Here is a 24,718-nt window from a genome sequence, read left to right as displayed (position 1 = left end):
CATCTGTTAGACTGGATTGTGTTGATTTATAAGTCATCGGTGAATCAGTTTTGTTGTTGAATCCTGTGCCACCAGCGAATTAGTTTCATAGCCGGATCCTGTGTCACCAACAAAGCATTTTTGTTGTTGAATTCTTCATCACCAGTGAATTAGCTTTTAATAATGATTTTCTACAATAGACTTCCATGTCAGAAATGATTTAAATGCTTGTAACAATTTCATTATATGATTGTGTAATATGTGGAACATTTGAATGTGAACATTTGTATTTTTGGAATATGTATGGTGACGAGTTATGTGATTATCAAATGAAAATATGATAATTTATGATCATTGATATGTTAGGTGGTGCAACCAAGATCGAACCTGTGACTAGACAAGGACACTCCACAAAAAGAACAAGTTGGTGGTGTATACCCTTTCTGGCATAACGTTAATTCCTCGAAGTGAATTTATTACAAAGAGCCTTTTATTGTGTTATAACTAGTGGTAAACTATTATAGGATGTTTGTACGGATATCATAAAGGAAATGCTATTGTGATATGATGGATGTTAAATTATTATGAAATGTTTGTACGAGTACTGTGACATATTTTTTTTTTAGATCAAAATGTAAGTATGTATTATAGATAAAAAAATATCTAGCTTGGTGACCTAACAAGTTAATATACAGACATGAATAATTTGCCCAACAGAAAGCCAAAAAGCTAACAAATGCCTAGACAAACTACAACAATACAAACCTGAAATTAGACAGGTTAGCAAAGAAACCTATTCTATGACAGGTGTATGAAATAACTAGCCTTGAAGTTGATTCTGCATAGCAATACACAACTTTCTTCCAAATTTCATCCCATTTGTCTACCACATGGAAGAACCCACTTGGATTAGCTCCACACCTATGCATTGCCCATGCAGCAATATTGCATGCGTCAAAACCAGACCACGTGAAATGTATGAAACTAGACCTCATAAAAAACACAGTTCAGCTTTCTCAAACAAAAGCAACAATTCCTATCCAAAGTAAACGACCATCAACAAAACCCAAACCAACCTCCCTCTAGCACTTGGTGTACTCCTTTTGCATCTAATCACGACACTACCAGGTGCCCCAAACTTCTTCATTATTTTGCTTTCATTAAAACTAGAGGCTGTAATTTGGTTGAAGATGATCTAGACACCAAATGCGACTATTGGAAGACGTGTCTTGTTGGGTATATTACTGGTCATTCTCCGGGCTTTAAAGCCTTACAAAATCTTATTGTCACCACCTGGCACTGCGAGGCCTCCTTAACTATACATGCCTCTAGTTGGTTGATCTTCAAATTCTCTAATGATGAAGACAAATTGAATGTCTTATCTGGGGGCCCTTATCTTGTTTGTGGCCGACCTCTCATTCTCCGAGTAATGCCATAATATTTTGATTTCTCTTCCTTAGAAATGCACACTGTCTTAGTTTGGGTTAAGTTTCCCAATCTTCCATTCAAGTGCTGGTCCATCAAGTTTCTATCTAAGATTAATGTGGCTGTGGGTGAGAATGCCATTTGGTTAACAAGAAAAAATTGCTTTCTGATGGTGGAACCCACCAAAATCTCTGCTGGACCGCATGTTTTGGAGAAGCACCAAAATGCAGCTTCTCGTAGGGGAAAAAGCAGAACAATGGAGCCATGCTCCACTATGCAGTGTTCACTAAAGTGAACAGTGTGAGTGAATTAATTCACTCGCATAGTTACAGTTTTTTTTTTTTGTTTTTGCAAAACAGTGCTAAAAGTTTAGTTTTTTTTTCCTTGAAAAACTAGTACAGTTAATTGATTTTACTCGCATTGTTCACGTGAACATGAACAATATTGGTTTTTTAAAAAATTAGTTTAAGGTGAATTAAATTTACTCGTATTGTAATTTCAATTTATTCCTGATAATATTTTACCTAATTTTATTGCACACTCAAAAAATTATTTTTTCTGTAATTCTTGTCAAATGAATTTTGTACATAATGAAATTGTAAATTTTTTTAAAAAATTATGTTTTACTTGAAAAACTTGTATTTAATATTATTTAATAACACTACATAAATTAGAAAAATATCGCATGATAACATAGCATTTGTGGAATTTGATCGCAATTCCAATTATGTTCTTGTCGGGCCCGACCCAGTCAAAAAGAAATTCAGTTTTTATTTTTATTTTAATTGTGTTTTATTGAAAAAATTAAAAGGAGATCGCTTGATGATGTAACAAAAAATTCAGTTTTTGTTGTTGCGTGCTTAAGAAACCATGAAAAACATAGTCCTTGTTGGATAGATTTCGTAAGTAATGACATTGCACATAGTTTAATGGAATAATAAAAAATATTTGATATCAATATTATTTATTTCATGATATAATAACAGTGGTTAAATCTACAATATTTAAATTAAAAATCATTAATATATATATATATATATTATTTTATAACCTCAATTTGAAAAGCATTTTTTAAGCAAACACATTAAACTACCTTTTGTTCAACTCAATTTCAACCACAATTTTAACCAAACATATATTTTTCCAAACCAACCTCAACTAAAAGTACTTTTTATAAAACAACTTTTTTAAAACCATAATCACAACAACAACCTCAATACCAAACACATTGTAAGATTGTCAATGTTCTTGGTAAGCCCCTTCAAAGCGACATGCTTACCTCTTCAATGTCTAGACTTTCCTATACCAGGGTACCGGTGGAAGTTAACTTGATGTCTGACCTGCCATACTCTATTGAAGTTACTTTGCCTAATGGTAGCATGATTCATCAGTAAGTTGTAAATGAAACCTTTCCTCGGTTCTACAAGCATTGCAAAACTCTTGGTCACATTACTTCCACGTGCTCAAAATCCTTGCCTCAGATTGCTTCAAGCCAGCAGCATCCTTCTGGCCCTACTCCTAGAGAACGAGATTCTGTTTTCCAATGATTGGGCCCTCAAGTGGACAACTCTGTTGTTGATTGCCCAGAGGTCAATCTGTCTGCTGTTTGTGTTCCCCCTACCACTTTGGTTGAAATGAGCTTGTATTTTAAAAAGAAACTGGTGTCCCTAACACTGGAGGCTGAGAAATTGTTTAGCGTAGAAAGGTGAAGCGTAAACCTTCACCCTAAGACCATCTATTGTCTCCCCTCACGCTGAATTTTACTCAGTGCAAGGAACTTCTTATTTGCCTCATTGTGAGTGCTCACCCTTACCTCTAAGACCTATCCTCTCCATTTCATTAACTCCAGCTTCTGATTTAGCCGGCCCTAGGGCAGATAAGGGCAAATATGTGGTTGTTTCAGGTGCTTTAGGGTATTCCACTTCTCATTCGACAGGTATGCCCCCTAGAAGGGGAACGTAAAAGCGCACTGATGGTGTCCCTAGTAAGGGAGAGGGGTTACTTCTCACTCCCCCTCTCATTCATGAAGATTTACTACTGGAATGTGAGAGGGATCAACAGTCCTCTCAAGTAATATGAGGTCGTAAGCCTCATAAAGAATAATGAATTAGATGTTTGTGGTCTTGTTGAAACAAAGGTGGCTTCTTCTGTTGTGTCTTTCATGCGCAGGCTTCGACTCAAGCATTGGAGGTGTTTGTCTAATGTTACAGTTTGTACATTGCTCGTATTTTGGTTTTTTAGAACCCTTCTTCTGTTAAGGTGAAGCTCCTTGATCTTTTTGCTTAGGGCCTTCACATCATCATCAGTAGCTTGGTGAATCAATGCTCTTTTACTACAACTTTTGTTTATGGTTATAACACTATTATTGCTTGCAGAGCTCTTTGGGAAGATCTACAGAGATGGAACTCTAACTCTTCTTGGCTCATCATGGGTGACTTCAACTCTCTCAAATCTCAAGAGGATAAATATAATGGAGAGCCTGTATCCTTGTATGAAGTTGCTGATTTCAGAACCTGTTGCTCTCTGTTAGGTCTTTTTAACCTCAACTTCACAAGAAGCATTTCACTTAGACAAATAGGAAGATTTGGAGTAAGATTGATAGAGTCTTGATTAACCCTCACTAGCTGAGTCTTCAACGATCTGTCCATGTTCATTTCAGCACCCTAGGAGCCTTCTCTAATCACTCTCCCATATTGATATGTATTGGCCCCTAGTATCAACCAAGGAAAGCTAACTTTAAGTTTTTCAACATGTGGGTTGAGCACTATGACTATAATTCTCTCCTTTTGGATCACTGGTATGCTAAGGTTTATGGCTCTCCAATATATGTTATATGTCGAAGGCTCAAGCTCCTCAAAGGTCTTTTGAAGCAGCTCAACAAATTTCATTTTGGCCACATCTTGGAGAGAGTTCGTCGAGTTGAAGCTGAACTAGAGCAGCACCAATCTTTACTTCAAGACTATAGGGACAATGTGCAATTGCTAGCCCAATACCGCAAACTTCGACTAGAGGTTGTCAATCTTAAATCTTTGGAGAAAATGTTCCATAGCCAAAAATTGAAATGTAATTTCCCTAAGGATAATGATAGAGGGACTAGTTTTTTCCATGCCTTGATGAACTAGAAACACAAAATGAACTTCATTCCTGCAATTAATCATAGTGATGGTTTCCTCACAACTTTAGCTAGTGAGGTAGGGAAGGTTTTTGTTAACTTCTTTCAGCAGCTTTTAGGTACTTCGAGAGCTACATCCCCTTTGGATGGGTCTGTTGTTTGCTATGGTCCCTATGTTGATTCTTCTTTGCATACTTCTTTGCTAGCAACTGTCTCTTATGCTGATATAAAAAAGGCCCTCTTCAGTATTGATGACACCAAATTCCCGAGTCCTGATGGTTACTTTGCTTTTTTCTTTAAGAAATCTTGGGATGTGGTTGGTCCAGACCTCTATGTTGTGTTGCAAGACTTCTTTAACTCTAGTCAGCTACTCAAGCAGATCAATCATTCTATCATAGCTTTGGTTCCAAAGTCTCCTCATGTATCCAATGCCAACGACTTCGAACCCATTTGTTGCTGTAACGTAGTATACAAGATCGTTTAAAAAATTCTTACTAATAGAACATGCCTTATTCTTGATAGAATCATTAGTCCTATGCAAAATGCCTTCCATAGTGGTCGTCGCATAGCTGGCAACATTAATCTTTTACAAGACTTGCTCAGGCACTATGAAAGGAAACGAACCTCCCCTAAATGCCTTATTAAAATTGATTTTCAAAAAGCCTTTGACTGTGTTCAATGGCCTTTTCTTTGACATCTTTTTCTCTAGCTTGGCTTTCTTGACATATTTGTGCACCTAGTTATGACATGTGTTGAGACAACTTCATACTCAGTAGCTGTCAATGGCGAGCTCTTTAGGTTTTTCCCAGGTAGGTGTGGTGTGAGGCATGGGGATCCGCTATCACCATATATATTCATCATCTGCATGGAATACCTCTCTCGGATGCTGAATGTAGCTTCTCAAAACCCTTCTTTTTGGTTTCACCCAAAATGCCAAGCGCTTGGTCTCTCTTATCTTTCCTTTGCTGACGATATTATTCTGTTATGCCGAGGGGATATAAATTCAGTTCAGGTTCTCCTCCAACAATTGATGCTCTTTGGGCAAACATTTGGCCTGAATATAAATATTTCTAAGTCATCAAAATACTTTGGTGGTGTAATTGATCGTGTTCAGCAATCTATTCTAGCAGACACTGGGTTCTCTGCAGGGGCTTTCCTTTTCAGATACTTGGAAGTTCCTCTAAGCCCTCATAGGCTCCTTGCAAGCCAGTATTCCCCTCTTATACACAAGCTAGAAGCTGCTATTCAGGGTTGGCTGGGCAAGCATCTCTCCTATGCAGGAAGATTTGAGCTTATTAACTCTGTATTATATGGGATGGTTCAGTTCTGGATCAGTATTTTCCCTATGCCACGTGCTGTTATTAGGCAAATCACTTATCTCTATAAAAACTTCTTATGGACAGGTGATACCTACAGAAGCAAGTCTGCTCTTGTGGCTTGGAAAATTGTTTGTCTTTCGAAGAATGAAGGAGGTTTGGGTTTGCTGGATATTCAAGTGAGCAACACCTGTTTTATTGCCCAACACCTCTGGAACATTCATATGAAGCAAGATTCCATTTAGATTAGATGGATTCATCACTTTTATTTAACCACTCACTCCATTTGGAATGCACATACCCATCGGACCTCCTCGCCATTATCAAAATCCATCATCCTTTTAAAAAACAAATTGGTTGAGTTATACGGGGGTTACCATCATGTTATTGATTCAATGGTAGGTTGGGCTCAACAGGAAGGTGGATTCACTCCTAATGCTTATGCCTCTCTCAGGTATCACAGTTCAGTAATCTATTGGGATATGATTGTTTGGGAATAGTGAGCCCTCCCCAGACATAGCTTCACCTTATAGCTAGCCATTCTTGGGAAGCTTCGCACTAATGATCGTCTAAGGTTCATTCCCATTGACACCTTGTGTGTGTTCTGTAGGCAGGCAGAGGAAAATCATGAGCACTTATTTTTTTGGTGCAACTAGACATTCTCTCTATGGAGCATGGTGAAATCTTAGTTAAAGCTAAGCAGGCGTGTGTCTACCCTCAACAATGCTGTGCGAGGTTTACCCTATAAAAGGAAGACCTTGGCAGCTAGAATGCGAAGGGTTTCTCTCTGTATTTTAGTTTACCTGATTTGGGAGGAAAGAAATAAAAGAACTTTTAATGACAAGAGTTCTTCACCTTCCTTGCTTTTTCAGAAGTTTCAAATCCTATTTTACATGATTCTCCACTTCCATGAGAAGGATCATACCCTCATTAATGTTGCTTGGTAAATTTTTCAGTGGGTATGTCCTCTTCCTTGTTGGGCTGATTGTGGCTGCTACTAGGAGTTCTGAGTATTCTATGTCCCTACATTTATTGCTAGGGAACGAGGTGTATTTTTTCTCTCTGGAATGTTACTGTTCCTCTGTATGGCTTATGCATGCTGTCTACGTAGCATGCATTAACTGCTTCCTTTCACTCTAGATGGGAGGATATGCTCTGATTTGCTGTCTTTTGCTTTCGGTCATGTTTGCTAGCTTTTTCAGTTTTGGTTGCTGGCGTTGTCCTTAGTTCTCTATCTTGTCTGCTTGTCTAGTATATGTCTCTATTGTCTGGCTTCTTTTATCAGTTTCTGTCTTTAATTATGCCTTTGTGATGCATGGCCTTGCATGGCTTGCTAAGGCAGGGGCCTTCTCCCTGTGTATGTGATTCTTGTAAAATTATTTTTGGTTTCCAGGATGCCTTTATATCTTTTTCCTTGCGTTAGGTTGAGAACCCTACCTAGGTTCCTCTCATAACCATTATATGCTTGATAGATTTTTGTTATTTGGTTTATTGTTCTTAAAGGGAGCCTGTTCCCTTTTTTAATATTCCTGTATTTGAACTTGCTGGTTCACCAACAATGTATAGATTTTTTGATCCTTAATATACTTATATTTTGATATAAAAAAAATGTAGAAGCTAACAAACCAACCAACCAGCAACAAGAAACAACTAAGATACTGCCATGAACCACTTATCTTTAGAAGACCGCAACCATGCACCTCAGCCAACATTGAGAATGTGATGATCTTTCTCATAGAAATGAAAGACAACATAGAACATAACCTAAAATTTTCAAAAGGTATTGCCCATCGAAGTACTCTTTCCATAAAAAAATTCTCGTGTTCCTTTCTTCCCAGATAAGATAAACCATAAGACCCAAAGAGACCCTTCTCATTCTGGCTTCTAGGTTATTTCCCCCGGAGTGTAGTCCCCTGATGGCACTTGTCAAGGTCATCATCCTCCTATTGATGCGTAGCCACAACTTGATCTGTAACCAGAGGCAAGCTGACTAAGAACAAGAGAAAGATAAATGGCTATAAGTTTCCTCCATCTGCCCACAAAGGACACATAAATTATCAATTTGAAAAAACCAAAGCCGATCTTTTGTTCTCAATTTTCCCAACACAACAAGCCATAAAATGAAGTTGTGCCATGGCATAAACCATTGCTCCTAAACCACTCGCACCCACTTTACTTGAGGACCAGAGAATCTGAAATAGTTATATGCTTGCACTGAGAAATTGCCATCACCACTGTTTCATTGCTAAAGTAATGAAACTGTTTCGTCTTGGTTCTTGCAATTTTCAAGTAACTGATCTTTTAACATAATAATAGATTTCCAAAGGGGGGCATAGTGATGAGCAGTTACAGACTATATAGTATTTTGTTGCGGGTAAAAGTGATGAATCCATTGGATCTATATAGAGTCTGTTTTGAGATGTATATTATAGAGTTGCTTTGCTAAGAAGCTCTTGTTTCGAGCCTTTAAGTCAAATAAGCCCAGGCCCCCTTCCTCCCTGGGGAGACAAAGCTGCTTCTAGGCTATCAGAGCAGAGTTGCTAGAAGTTTTATATGGTTGCCTGACCACAAGAAGTTTCTATAGATGCAAATAATTTGATTAATTACACCACTCGACATAGGAAATATGCTAAGCCAAAACTGGACCATTCCATAAAGGACTGTCCGAACTAACTCCAACCTTCCAATGTAAGTGAGATGTTTGCCCATCCAACTTTGCATTGCCAATTCTAATTTTTGCAACAAAGAAGAATATTGACTTGCTAGAAGTTTGTGGGGACTAAGAGGAACACCAAGATATTTGAAGTGAAAACTACCTTCTCTGAAGTTAGTAACATGAAGGATTAACCACATCAAACTTTCACTAACACCCCTAAAATAGATTGATGATTTTGTTGGATTTATAGTCAGCCCCGAAGTCTGCCCGAAGATTATCAGTTGCTGAAAAATTATGGAAACTGAGTGTCTATCCCCATGAGATAACAAAAGTAAATTACATTTAAGGTGGATACTAAAATCACAATTCCTCGATGCTAGCTTAAGTATTCTAGAGAAGTATTCCATGCATAAGATGAACAAATATGGTGATAATGGATCACCTTGCCTAACTCCACTCTTCCCAGGAAAGAAGCCCTAAAGATTGCCATTAATCGCAACAGAGAAGGATGTAGTTTCAACACATTTCATAATTAAATGCACAAATCAATCTGGGAAGCCAAATAGATGAAGCAACTGACGCAGGAAATGCCACTGAACTGAATCAAAAGCTTTTTTTAAAACCAACCTTCATGAGACATCTAGGAGAAGCTCTCTTCCTGTTATAATGACTAAGAAGCTCCTGAACTAAATTGATGTTGTTTGACATCATTCTCCCACCTAGAAAGGCATTTTACATTGGACTAATGATGCAATTTAGAGCAAAAGCTAATCTCCATGAAAGGATTTTAGCTATCACTTTGTAGACCACATTGTAGCAAGAAATGGGTCAAAAGTCAACTACTGTATTTACATTTGCTGTCTTGAGGATCAGAGCAATAATAGAGTGGTTGACTTGCCTCAAAAGTTCCCTAGTAGTGAAGAAGTCCTGAACTGCCGCACAAAAATCCCCTCCAATAACATCCCATGATTTTTTGTAGAAGAATGAGGAGTAACCATTTGGCCTTAGAGCTTTTTCATTCCCAATACCAAACAAATCATTTTTAATATCATCATTAGATACAGGAGCTAAGAGAAACTCATGAGAGCTTTCATTGAGACAAGGCCCACTATGAATAACATCAATATCTAGAGGGAGAGTTTCCTTGCTAGATTCTAGGAGTTGCTGGTAGAACTTGATGAATTTTGCACCAATTTCAACCTTTGATATAGTCAGGGTACCATCACTGCACTGAATAGTAGGAATACAATTCCTACTATTTTTCTTATTCATAAGGGCATGAAAGAATCTTATGCCTCTATCACTGTCATTGAAAAATTTGCATATAAGTTTCTATGAGAAGAATATTTTCTCCACTGATTTAAGATTCATCAGGATTAACTGTAACTGCTTGTCATGCTCCAATAGATGCAAATTGTCCCTGTCATCATGAAGAGCAGTGTGGTGATTCTCTAGAGCTGCCTCAGCTCTAGCAACTCTTTTAGAGATATGGCTAAAGTGCAGTTTATATAGCTCTTTCAAAGGCATCTTCAGAGACTTGAGCTTTTTACAAAGAGAGAACATAGGAGAGTCTTGGATATGACGAGTCTAGTTATTAAATACAATCTGCAAGAAATACTCATGAGAATCCCATAAATTGAAGAATTTAAAATTACACCTCCCCTGTCTGATTTGATAATCAAATCGAATAATGGTTGGAGAATGATCATAATAGGCCCTAGGATTGCCGAAGTGGACATGAGCTGAAGTTTGAAGTGAGGACCAATATAAATTGACTAGAACTCTATCAATTTTGTTCCATACTCTTCCATTATTCCAGGTAAAATGACAGCCTATGAAATTAAGATCAACAAGCCCATGGTCTGTACAATAATCTCTAAAATCCAAGGTTTCATAGGTGGAGACAGGCTCTCCACTATGCTTGTCATTCTAAGACAAGATAGAGTTGAAATCACCCATAACCAACCATGGGCTATTAGGATGCCATGCTCTTAAGTCTGCCCATAGGGATCTTCTTGCAACAATAGTTGTACAAGTATTATAAAAGATTTTTATTATGTTATAATGAATGTTAAACTATTACAAAATATTTGTTCAAGTATTAGGAAAAGGGCTATCATTATGTTATAATGAATGCTAAACTATTACAGAATATTTGTATGAGTATTACGAAGAGTCTATCATTGTGTTATAATGAATGCTAATTTATTTTGGAATGTTCATACGAGTATTACAAAGAATTTACTATTGTGTTATAAGGAATGCTAAATTGATACGAAATGTTTGTACATGTATTATAAATGATCTACTATTAAGATATACTGAGTGCTAAATTGTTATAGAATGTTGAATGAGTATGATGATTAGTTTCGGCTAATGGCATCATAAGGGGATGGCCGATATGAATTGATGGTTAGCCTCAGCTAATGGCATTCGAGATGGATAGCCGATTATGTTTGATGTTTAGATTTGGCTAATGGCATCCTAAGGGGATGACCGAGATGAATTGATGATTAGCTACAACTAATGGCATCCTAGATGGATGGTTGAGTTGCATTGATGATTAGCTTCGGCTAATGACATCCTAATATGATGACTGAGATGAGTTGACAAATAGCTTTGGCTAATAACATATTAAGAGGATGAACGAGATGAATTGATGATTAACTTCGGCTAATAGCATCCTAGATAGATGATTGAGTTGCACTAATGATTAGTCTTGGTTAATGTAATCCTAAAAGCATGGTCGAGTTGTGATTAGTTTTGGTTAATGGCATCCGAGACGAATGACCGAGTTTGGATGTTGCGATTAGCTATGGATAAAAGCATCTAAGGTGGATGACTAGGTTAAAGTGAAGTAATTAACCCCGACCGATGTTTAAACCTTGGCCCCACGACTCCTATGGAGAGGTTAGGGCGCATGGGTGCAAATAATACACTTAACAAAATAATAAGGATTGCACAATGCATATGACAAATAAAAGAAGGAATGTACCCATTTTAAGTTGATAATGAAAAGGTAACGATAACATTCTTAGTTGTTTATTATCATGTTTAAATTATTTACGATTCTTGTATTCATATTGTTTCGTCTAGCTGGAAAGACTTTTCTTTCTTGGCCCTGTAAAACCGGATTCTGTTCCTTGATTTGATTTTTTTGTAACAAGAACATCACACAATCAAGGTGTGTAGGAAAGCTCGTTCCATGAGTTTACATATTTTGAAAGGTGCTACGTAATAGTATGTTTTAGGTGTTATGTATTTGATAAGAACAAACGAACTAGTTGAATATTTGTCATTCGACATTTTTATAAAGACTTGTATCAAAAATTGTAATGGAATACAAATGTGAAAGTACGATCTTGTAAACATGATGATGCATGTGATATTCTCTTTTATGAGAATATTGTATTGTGAAATCACATGAGTATTGCACTACACTAAAAGATGAATTCTATTACGATAAACCTTAAATACCGTTGCGAGAATGTGTGTTGTCATTTTTTAAGGAATGTTAATTTACATTACCCTATGTGGTTTGTGCCTTGCTAATGAATAGAATGTATTTATAAATTCACATAATAATATTGTGAAAAACATCAAGAAGCTAACAACATACAAAAAAAAATTTCCACCGATTTTTGGCTATGAAAAAGCCGAGTTGTTACACCAAACACCTACGTGGTGAGTTTGTAGCTCCTTCTCCATTTGTACACTAGCTAATTCCAATAATATTTCTTGAATCAAAACTATTATGGAACACATTAAATCAACCTATAAGCCTTATGCCAGTTCCTTACTTGACTCATATTCATTAGTTAACAACAATATATTCGCTACATTCAACATATTCTTTCCAGTTTTCTCATCATCCATCAAAATCTAACATACTATTTGCTTATAGTATATTTACTTATTCGCATAAATAATGCATAACCATGCACTCAACATCATTCATATAATTTGTTAAATTAAAATTTCACATCAAAATAAATTCTAAATCAAGTTAGAAGTTGGCTAATCCTAACTGATTTAACTTAACCAATCTAAAACACTGTTTAATATTTTAATCATAAATAAAGCTATAAAACTCAGTTTTGGGTGTGGATTACTTATTTAGATAGCTAAGATATATAACTACAATAGTTATGAAGAGAATAAAACCCAGTTCCACCATTAAGACACCCAAAACTACATGTTTTAGTAGCATATACAATATATCCAATAGGTACGAGTCCTGACATTTCTTAAGTTTTTAACCCATATGTAGTGTTTTATGATTCTAAATTAGGCAAACTCAGTTCCATTTCAAAGCTAATATCCCTAATTACAACTTTCATGAAGCAATTTAGTTTAAATTTTATCATTTTAAAGTTTTAACTCTAGCTAAAAGTTAGGTGATAAAATTGTCCAGTTTTCGATTTATAAGTTTAACAACAACTGTGAAAACATACTTCACAAGGAAAATGCGTTTCATTTTGTATTGGTATTGTGTTCTCAGAGTCCTCAAGTGTGATTTATCGTTGAATATACAACTACCATTTGATGAAGTGAAACATCTCTATGATGTGTTAAAGAAAATATATTTTTGATGGAAATGATCACTTGTTTATTCTTTTGGTCAGTTGGACCAAATCATTATGTGAAAGGTATGTAAGAAATTTTTTGTCTGGGTTGTTCTTGCCTTGAAAGTCATTTGATTCTTCTAAGAGACTCATGGCGTCTGCGTGCTGCAAAAAATGTTTTGGTGGATTCAAAGGCTCAAAATTTGGAAATCTCTGCTATAGATTTCCTCAATATTCTGTTCTTTGTAGCATAGCAAGTTATGGATCTCTTGGGTGTTATTCATGCTATTATATGTATAAACTAAAATGATGGAAACTAGTTATAGGTCACGAGATCTTTCTACTTAACCACTGTAGACTTATGGCCGGTAACGGTAGACTCCAAGTACGCTTATTGGCATGTGTGAGTACTAACCATCCTCGAATTTTTCTTTATATTTGTGTGTCATGTCCTCGTGATTATGATATTCAAACTTGTATATACTGGTTATGAAATTTTTGAGTTGATAATTTCTTTTCTTTACATATTTTTAAGAATTCCAAGTTTTGATTAAACTTTAGAATTTAATTAGAGCTTTAAGTTAATAGAATATAATTTAAATTTGTGGTGACTAATCATTTAAAAACTGAAAAAATAAATCAAAAACAATAAAATAATTTTAAAGGTAAGTTTTAATTGAATGAATAATGATTCATAATCATAATGAAAAAACATTTTGCATGTCCAAATTAACCACAATAAAGAAAATCAAAGCTTATTGATCTTAAAATGCATGTGTTTGAAATAAGAAAAGATTATATTTGATAATCCTTTCACAATACTCAAAATATCATTTGCAATCCCCATTTAAGCTTAGTAAATTTTTCATAAAAATTAATCTTAACTAGGATCACACCCCACACTAGGAACAAGTACGAGGACTAGAAAAACAATTCAATCACAAAGATATACAAGATAATCTTCGATGATCAAAAGTTCTCAAACAAAGTTAGGGGCATGAAGAAATTCAAAGTCAAAAGGTTTGAGCATACCATTCAAAATAGCGGATAGGATGATGACACTCCAAAATAAAAGAAGAAGACAAAAACAAGAAGTCCAAGCTTGACACCGAGGATACAATAGGCCGTTTTGCAAAGACAACCTTAAGGTCTAGGAATCCTTTGACCAAAAAGAAGGTTTGAGGAACAAGATGCAGTGATCCTTCATCTTGATACCCCTTGAACACCTCTTAAGCCTATAAATATCTTTTTTTTATATAGCCAAAAGCCAAAGTCCAAATTATGTGCCTAATAAAGCCCTTTTTAATCAAAGCCAAACAATCTAGATTGGTACACAATGCTTTCCCAAGCAAAATGTTACAACTCGGCTTTTACAAAGCCAAAATCAATGGTGATTTTTTTAAGTCGCCAGGTTTTTGATGTTTTCCACAATATCATTCTGTAAATTTATAAATGCATTCCATTCATTAGCATGACACAATATATAAGTAATGTCAATCCCATAATGTGATTTATCATAACATAATTCATCTTTTAGTGTAGTGCAATACTCATGTGATTTTACAATACAACATTCTCATACAAAGATAAAACCATAAACATACATTCACAACATCATGTTTACATGTTTGTACATTCACATGTGTTCCATTAGAATTATCGATACAATTAATTTTAAAAGTGCTGAATGACAACTATTTAACTAGTACATTCGTTCTTACAAAATACATAACACCCATATCATGCGAATATATAGTTCTTTTCCAAATATGTGGACCGTGGAATGAATTTTTTTATGCACTTTATTGGCGAGACGTCCCTGTTACAGCACAAGATAATTTCAAGCATTATAAGCAAATTAAAACATAATAATAGATAATGAAAGCAATATTAATGTTTGCTTTTAATTCATGGCCTAAAAAAATACAATTCTTTCATTTTTCTCATATTTCATAATACTACCCTTATTATTTTATCTATTACCGAGGCTAATTACAATACTCAAACCTGATCATCTATCTCGGATGTCGTTAACTAAGACTAGCCCCCAAACTCAACTTGGTCATCACTCCAAGATGCTCTTAGCCGAAGTTAGTCGTCAAACGCAATTTGGTCTTCCTTATAGGATACCACTAGTCAAAACTAATCATTAATCATAGTTTGACCATCCATCTTGGATGCTATTAACCAAAGCTAATCATCAATTATAACCTGACCATCCATCTCAGATGCCATTAGCTAAGACTAATCATCGAACACAACCTGGCCATCCCTCTAGGATGCCATTTGCCGAAGCTAATCATTAATCACAACCCAACCATCTATCTCAGATGCCATTAGTTGAAGCTAATCACCAATTTAGTCAAATGTTTCATAGACGATTTATGTAATTACTAAAACATAATAATATATTCTTCGTAATGCTCATTCAAACAATCCATAGTAGTTTAAAATTCACTACATCATAATAGTAGATCCTTCGTAATACTCATTCAATCATTCTGTAACAGTTTAACATTCATACAACACCACAATAGATTCTTTGAATTACTTATACAACCATTTCATAACAATTTATCATTTAGTATAACACAACGATAGGTCCTTTGTAATACTTAACAAACATTCCGTAATAGTTTAGCATTCATATAATACTACAATAGATCCTTTGAATTACTCTTACAACCATTTCGTAACAATTTATCATTCGGTATATCACAATAATAGATCCTTCATAATACTCAACAAACATTCCATAACAATTTAACATTCAGTATAATACAATAATAGATCCTTCGTAATACTCAACAAACATTATGCAACAGTTTACCATTCATAAAACACCATAATAGATCCTTTTTATTACTCTTACAACCATTTCGTAATAGTTTTTCATTCATTATATCACAACAATATATCTTTCATAATACTCAACTGACATTCTGCAACAGTTTAGCATTCAGTATAATACAATAATAGATTATTCATAATACTCATACAAACATTCCATAATAGCTTAGCGTTCATTATAGCACAATAATAAGTCCTTCATAATACTCATACAAGCACTTCATAACCATTTATCATTCACTATATTACAATTGTAGATTCTTCATAATACTTATTCAAACATTTCATAACAATTTAGTATTCATCATAGCACAATATTTAGTCTTTCATAATGAATTCATTTTAGAAACTAACATCATGGTAAAAGGGAGTGGAAGTCACTTACATGTTTCTCCCGTGGGGTTTCCTTATCCAGTGGAAGGTTCGATCCCGATCGCACCACCTAACATATCAATGGTAACAAATTAGCACATTTGCATTTGGTACTCATATAACTCGTCACCATACATGTTTCAAGAATACAAATGTTCACATTCAAGTGTTCCACATATTACACAATCATACAATGAAATCATTTGAAGCATTAAAGTCAATTCTAGCATGGAGGTCTGTCACAAAAAATTCATCAGTGAAAACTTGTTCGCTAGCGACACAAAATTCGATAGCAAAACTTGATTCGCTGATGACACATAATTTGGCAGTAAAATTTAGCCCTACGGTTAACACATGAAATCGTCAGCGCACTTAGTCTACTGTTGGGCTTGAAAATCATTAACGAAAATTGAGTTGTTATTGACCTAGGAATCGTCAACGTTATCTAGTTTTGTTGTTGACGCTGAATTTGTCAACACACACATCATACTACTAATATCGAAATCATTGATGAAAACTAAGTAGCTGTCAACTTAGAAATCATCAGTGCAATTTAGTTCTACAGTTGACCTTGAATTCATCAACATACACATCCCACTGCCAACTCAGAAATTGTTGACGAAAACTGAGTCGTTGCAGACCCAAAAATCATCAACACAAACTAAGTCGTTGCCAATTCATAAATCATCAATGACAAGATGAGTCATTTTTGGTTTTGCCTTCTCCCTAGGTTACATGTAAGGTTTACGCTACATGTTTTCCCTTACAATTCCAACATAGTTGAACATAATCGTCACCAACCACACTCCAATCATCATACATTATTACGCAACACAAAACAACATCTTTATATGTATATTTACCAAGGTTTCTCCTAAGTCATCACTTCCAAAACCAGCACCTAACATTGTTACAATCATGTATTTCTATAGTCATTCTAAGTGTGTTTATCATGCATAGTTCTTCATGGTTTATTTCATCCTCCTTAGCTGAAACATTACTGCTTATACTCTCTAATTTATACATGCAATTCATCATATTTTACCACGAGCATACTCACAATCAAAATTCATAAACACATATATATCCTCTTGATTCATAACCACACATGTCCATTCATCATATCAACAAAACTAAAGTGTTATCTAGTGTAATTCATATTTTAGCTGCAACATGCTTTTCAAGGTTTACTAACAACACAAATTTGCACTTAACATCATTTCAACACATTTCCATATAACTTCATCAAACAAATATATAGAAATTACATCATTAACACAAATATATTTTGTTTTTGGTTCAATCATGTCCCTATAAGTCTAACAAGATCATCATTCATGCATTACTTCACACACACAATTTAATCATCCTTTTAACTTGGCCAACCCTTCCCCTATTTTTATACATTCAATTTCATTCATGTTCTTTTGAAGAATGGTCTGCACATGGGTCTTTTCTTCCTTAAGGTTCTATTTAGGTCTCCTTTTTGTTTTTCCTTGGTTAAAAGTTTTTGAGCTAAGGTGCAAGAGCACTTCTCTCCCACTTTAGATTTCCTCTCTTGTTCTTGTCCAAACCATGAGGAAATCCTCATCCAAGAGATGAAATTAATCTCACATCATGTTTTTAACAAGCTCCTAGTGTAGGGTTTGGTGGTATCTTCTTCTGCTTTTGTTTGATTTTCTTTTTCCTTTCTTCTATTGTCCAGCTAGCCTATTACACTCCCTCTCCTTCCATGGTTTCAGTCATTAACCTCACTCTCTAGCTCTTCTTTTACTCATACAATCAATGAAGGGAACATGCAATTGGATTTGGTTCAATTTTTTATAGAGAAAAAAAAAGGGGGTAAGATCATGCAGCTACTACAGTCGATCTCTAGGAAGACGAAGGGTAATTTTCCTTCTCTCTCTCTCTTGCATTTATACCCTCTCTTAAATAAGGTGGCGTGTTTAGGTGCTGGACAAGGCTATTTTTATCCCTTTTTTAGGTTATCTTAGGCTGGTTTCTATTCCAATTCTTCCCTAAGATAGGTTGGCCCTCTTCCTCCAGGATTTTCTCTAACTAGCCAATTTATATCGTTCAATTTTTCCTAATATTAGGCGGCCAAAGACTAATATTTTTTGTCAAGTTTTACAAAACACATGGATTCATCAGCGCAAACAACCACCGTTGACTCAGAAATCGTTAATCAAAACTGAGTCGCTTCAACTCAGAAATTATCAACAACGCTGCTTCCACAGCTGAAGCGTGGATTCGTCAGTGCATATAGCCCCTATTGAGTTAGAAATCATTAATAAAAAATATTTTCATAGCTAACATATGGATTTGTCAGCGCACATAACCACCATTGACTTAGAAATTGTCAATGAAAATGAGTCACTGCCGACTCAGAAATCATCAACAAAATTACTTCCACAGCTCACGCATGGATTTGTTAGTGCACACAACCCCTGTTGACAAATAAATTGTCAACAAAAACTGAGTCGCTGCCAACTCAGAAATCATCAATGAAAACTGTGTTGCTACCAATTCAAAAATCAATAGGGACGATGGAGTTGTTTCTAACTTTGCTTCTTTTTTTTTGGGTGTTTACACAAAACGAGCATTTCAAGAAACTTCAGTTATGCTTTATTATTCATACAAGCAATACAAAAACTTTAAAGATTTTTCCTTCTTTTAAAACTCTCAAGTTGAAACTCGATTGCTCAGACTAATAAACCATGAAAACAAAAGGTCACTTTACATTCTCACCAATAGAAAAATAAAAAAACAAAATTCAACTTTCATGAATCCCAATCCACGGGAATCACTTAAATTTTTTTATAAGCAAAATTGTTGTATGATGGCATCAAAATGATTTTGTGTTTGAAAATGGCTTTGAAATTCCAAAATGGTTCCTATGAAAGCAACCTTTTGTATGGAACCAAACACTCTTCCCCATGACATCATCCTTAAGAAAACCCAAGCAAACAAAACAAGATCAAATACTTGAAGGCATGATCAGATTGAGAGGAATTCAAGAAACATAATAGGGCTAGCTTTATAATTCCTTTTTTTTAGAAAACATAGAATGGGAAGCAAGTAGTTGAAATCCTCCAATGAATTTAGAAGGCCATCATGAAACAAGTCGTAATATTTGAGATAAGGGTTCCTAGATAATAGGTATGTAAAGATCATCTAAGTTGGCCAAACAAGCATATATTCCCAGAGGTTAAGTCTATGAATTGTGGCTCGAGTAGGTAAAAGTGAAGCATGAATTCTCGAGAATTAAAATGAAATCTTAGGAATTAAAGCATTAAGAGGCAAAGTCTATAAAGAAAAAGGACCTATATTTTTCATGTAAAATACATGCATTAACCATAAAGCATTGCATTTTGACTCTTGTAGGAAGTCCAAGGAAAAAAAATCCTTGGTAGACTCGTATTTTCCCTAAAAAAAGGAGAACCCAATAAGGTTTTGAGCCTAACAAAGCTCTCATTAATTAAAAACCCAGTAAGGTTTTCACAAAGGAAAGTAAGGCACCCTCTGAAAAATCCAATATCCTATAAACCATCATCAATCTTGCAAAGTCTACTGTTACCATCAAGAAGGATATATGTCAACCCTGTAATCAGGAAATACCAAGGATTCAACCTTATCATTAGGAAGTTTCCATTCTTAACTCTTTTAGAAAGTGCTTTTGACATTAATTTTCTTCTGAAGCATATCATTTTGAGTGTACCTTTGAGGCCTGTCTCTTTTCTTTTAAGTGTGTCTTTAAGCTCTCATCTCCTAATTAGTGCGCCTTTAAGCCCTATCTTCTTCTTTTTTTAGTGCACTGTCATAAGCTATTTTTGGGTTATTCCTCAAATTCACCTTTTTTCTTTCTTTCAAAATAAAAATCAAAACTCAAAAAATAGCAAGAAGACCAGTATTTTGGCAAAAGTAGGTTGAGGAATATTCCAAATGTACAGAAAAATCAAGCTACAATTTTGGAAAAAATTAGGAGCCTAATTGTATCCTATTTTACCCAAAACTTGAGAGACAATGTAGTTTCAAGGTCAAGATACATGATTATTGGATGAATCTGCATAAAAATTAAGCCTAAAGACATATTTAGATTTTTAATAGGTTATTTTGATTTAATCATGGGCCAAATTAAAGTTAATTATGTTTAGGAATTAATTTAGGTCCAATTAAAGGACTTGATTAGGTGCAAGGACTTAATTATACTTTAAATGGGTCAATTTAATTTTAATAGGGGCTTAATTTGTGAAAAATTAAGTTTGCGAGCCCAATTTAGACTTAATTGAGTAGATTAAAATTTTAAGAGATCAAATTTAATTGATTGAAATTATGGGCAAAATTGCAAGAAAATCAAAGTTTTGGGGTCAATAAAAAGCTGATTGAAGACATTCGTAGCCAATGACCATTTTGGAAAAGGTTTCAAACTTTGGGGATGTAATTGGTTGAAATCAGGGGTAAAATTGAAGAAATTTGAAAGTTTAATAGCCATTTAGGAGCTCAATTGAAGTTCGTCAAGGGCAAAATGCAAAGAGCGCTAAAATCCGGGGTTGAAATAAAAGTTTGTCAAGGGAAAAATTGAACAAAATTGAAAGTTTAAAGCCAATAGAGGTGTAATTGAGAGAAATCATAAATCGAAGGACTAAAATGCACTTTGCCAAAACAGCGCTGTGTTTTGGGTGATTGTTCATCTTTTTCTCTAAAGAAGCTATTTGAGTGGCTAATTCTTGAGGCGTTTTATGCTTCATCTCTTTATTAAATTGGACAAACGCAAAAGATCACCTAACATCTGACTACACACTAGTGTGATCTTTTCTAGCTGATTCACACCGCAACACTTATGGCATTGCCCTAAAGTGGCCAACCCAACTAGCCATTTTCCTGCAACAAATTTGATAGCCTATGATAGCTACTTTGAACCATGGTTAAGATCCTTCTTATTCAAATCAAGGGGCTAGATTTGGCACTAGTAGAGATGAAACATTCGTCTTACACCCCCTGTAAATAGCTGTGGATTTCATGACTCAAAGGAGGAGAAAATCAAGTCCAAAAGCGGCAAAACATTAGTGTCACCCCCTTCTCGATTTTGTTTCCACCAACATCCCTTCTCCCTTCTCTCTCTGTTTTTTTTTTTTGTTGTCTCTTCAGCCACTTCCAACTCAACATTGGCCCACCCCATTTTTAGGCCAATTTAGCCCACCCAGGCTGGGCTCAAACTATATAGTTGGGCCGGCCCAGCCTAACATATTTAATAATAATATAATATAATAATATAATAATAATATATATTATAATATTATATAAAAAATTAAAAATTTTCAAGGGTCATTTCAAAATATTTCTAATTTTTCTTGCATATGTTTCTACCAATTTTGCATAATATTGGGTTGTATTTTCACACTATAAGATACAAATTTAGTATTAAAATACCTTATTTGTTTTTGAAATATTTCTTAAAAAAAAATTTCCCCTTTCAAAAAACAAAAACAAAAAAATTATTTTCATGCATATGCCCAGAATCCTTTCCTTCCCAACACCACCTCTTAGGAGGCTCTCTTAAAGCGCCAGCCCCAATGTTGCCTCGATGATAGGATGACAGCTTTATTGGGGAACACCTTGTCTAGCTGGTCTAAGCTTTATTTGTTTGATTGTTTGCTTATTTGTTTGTTTATTTAATTTTAGCTCATATTTTTTTATTACTTTAGCTTGCATGTTTACTTCTTGTTCATGCATAAGTACATCAGATATGGATTAATGCCCTCATGCATTTTAATTTCATGAATAAACCCAATTCTAGGTTAGGTGGAAAGTAGCGTTTTGCCTCATTACATTTAGTCAGGGTTAAGATTTGTGAAACATCCAACTATAAACTAAATGTTTATTCAGTAACGACGATCACATTGTGCCCCAACCATTCTTTGTAAACTTCTATATTGCCTTTACATAAAGTGGTCATTGGGTAGTTAATAAACCTTTTTTAAGACTAGATAGAAAGCTTTTAGGGTCAAATTAAATAAATTCACAACCAAAAACCTTTCTGAAAAAAGCACGTGAATTTAGGGAACAAAATCGATCAAAAATAGGGGTGAAATTGAGGAAATCAAAAGTTTTAAAATCAATTAAAGATAAAATTGAAATTATTCTAGACCAATAACTAAAATGAAAAAACACGATGAAATCATATGATATTTTTAAAATTTTATAAGAATGAAATTGAATTGATTATTAAAATTAAAATACAATTAAGAACCTAATTGAGAGATTAAAGACTAATTTTTTTTAAAAAAAAATAAGATTTAAAACTAATTCAAACTTAACGCGCTAATAATACCGTTGTTCCATTCAAATAAATGATGCATTTTGGATAAAACAATGCTTTTTTGTTAATAAAAAAAGAGAGGAGAAACAACGTCGTTATAGGAGGCAAAAAATGGCGTTGATATTTCAACATTTTGTAGGATTTAAAACTCCTTCCTCACTCCTTTACACAGGATAAAAAATACCTCTCATCACACCCTGTCACTTGTACTCCTGCCCATGAAAAATAGCAGCTATTTTACATCACTAAACATGCTGCTACATGGAGCCAAAAACGCACACCCAAACCGTTTTTTATGCTAGTTATTCTTGTACTGTGGAAACATTAATGGAGGGGATGCAATGGGGACAGAATAACAGTTGAAAAGGGAATTGTGGATCTTCCAATACCACTATAAAAAAGAGGAGAAGAAAAAACCAAGGGGGATTTTCTATGGCATCAACTTTCTCTTGCTTAGAAAACCAATAACACCATCACAGTAACCCACAACCACCGAGCCAAAGACCCACCATGATAACCCCTTTATTTTTCTTATTGTCAAGAGACCAAACCCAGAAAAGCTCACATCTTTTCACCTCCTATGAGCCCTTCAACATTTGTAATCACCACCTCCATCAACACTTTCTTTTCCCTGTTTCCAGACCACCAAAAGACCCAAACCCGAGACCAACCAAAATACAACCTCTTTTCTTCCACATGACTACAACTCGCAAGCTTCAATCTTCCAACAACAGTCCCTCCAGGTGAACTAGCAGCCACCCAACCAACATCACAACAAGTTGTATTTCTAGCAGCAACCTTCTCTCCTCACAACAGTATCACGCAACCATGGATGGCAGCACCACCTGACAGCTCCCCCAACTTCAGTCTCCTTTACCAGCAACACTTCTATTTGTTTAGGTAAACTTCCTTTTCTCCCCCTTTTCATTTAGCTATTCCCCCTCTAAAGGCTTGCAGAACGTGAATTACAATTCACGTTTGCAAGTTTCCTTCTCTTTTGTTTTGCATAACTTGAACACTAGGTTGGGATGATGACCAAGTTGTTTGAGTTGGATTAACCTAACCAGTATAGGCAGGTTGGGTCCAATCCACATTAAAAAATGGGTTTGTTAGGCTACCTGCTGAGCTAACAAAACTAGTGAGGTTGGGCCTGAGCCCAACTCATACCAGTGGGCTTGGCCTTAAGCCCAATAGGCCAAGCCCGTGTGGTTAGGCCAACCTCAAATGTAAGTCATTAAGAAGACCGCTACTCCCTATCTAATCTAAAATTGGATTTATTTACAAAATTAAAATATATGAAGGCATTAATCCGTACCTGAGCTAAAAATGCATGTTAAAGCAATAAAACTACGAGCTAAAAATAAACAAACCAAAATAAACAGGCAAACAATTAAACAAGCAAAGCTTAGTCCAACCAGACAAGGTGTTTTCCAGTGGAATCATCATCCTGTCACAAGGTGCGCGCAGTGCCGAGCGACGACGAGTCTGTCTCCTAAGAATATGTGTGAAAAGGAGTTTTAGTTATCATCATAAAATTATGATTATAAGATTCAAGAGTCGCCACTTAGTATTAAGGTTACTAAGAAACATATAGTCTATGAAAGTCTAGGTAAGGAACTGGTTGTATAAGGGGAAGATGCATTAACTCCAGTGCACCTTACCTGATGTAAGCGACATTGTTGTTTGATTGTTTTTCTAGGTCAAGTTTCTATTTATTGGTCTCGTATAAGGTTCAAGGTAGATATCTTTTCATGAAAAAGTTTTTACTTTATCATGTTAAATGTTAACCATTCTTAGGGTTAAATTTTAGCATCGCATTTATCTTACACTTTGTATCCTTAATACCTGATAGTATATTTTATCATTTAATTTTATACCCCTAGATATTAAAGTCTATAACTAAATCCTAACTCTTTAAATATAAAGTGAACAAATTTATTGGTAAAAGGTTTTTGATATTTTAGTCAAACCCTAATAGATAATCATAAACAAGTTACGATATCCATTATTGCATTTTAAAACATGAGTAATATTTTTTTTTTGTTTTTTATAAAAATATGCTTGGACCTTTTAGGATTTGTTTATATGCACGAAACAAAATATTTTTTTAAAAGGAAATTAATT

At 34.9% G+C, this 24,718-nt stretch overlaps 1 protein-coding gene across 1 annotated transcript; it reads left to right on the top strand.

Moving 5' to 3' along the window:
- Positions 1-2,805: 2,805 nt before the first annotated feature.
- Positions 2,806-6,513, top strand: LOC140954564 (uncharacterized). Its single transcript, XM_073404614.1, has 8 exons — positions 2,806-3,001; positions 3,254-3,340; positions 3,780-3,835; positions 4,119-4,467; positions 4,588-4,937; positions 5,226-6,011; positions 6,235-6,286; positions 6,443-6,513. The coding sequence occupies exons 1-8, from the start codon at positions 2,806-2,808 to the stop codon at positions 6,511-6,513; spliced, it is 1,947 nt and encodes a 648-aa protein (XP_073260715.1).
- The last annotated feature ends 18,205 nt before the right edge of the window (positions 6,514-24,718 follow it).

This window comes from Populus alba, chromosome 14 (genome assembly GCF_005239225.2).
Source record: "Populus alba chromosome 14, ASM523922v2, whole genome shotgun sequence".
NCBI lineage: Eukaryota > Viridiplantae > Streptophyta > Magnoliopsida > Malpighiales > Salicaceae > Populus > Populus alba.
This window is presented reverse-complemented; position numbering and strand designations above follow the sequence as displayed.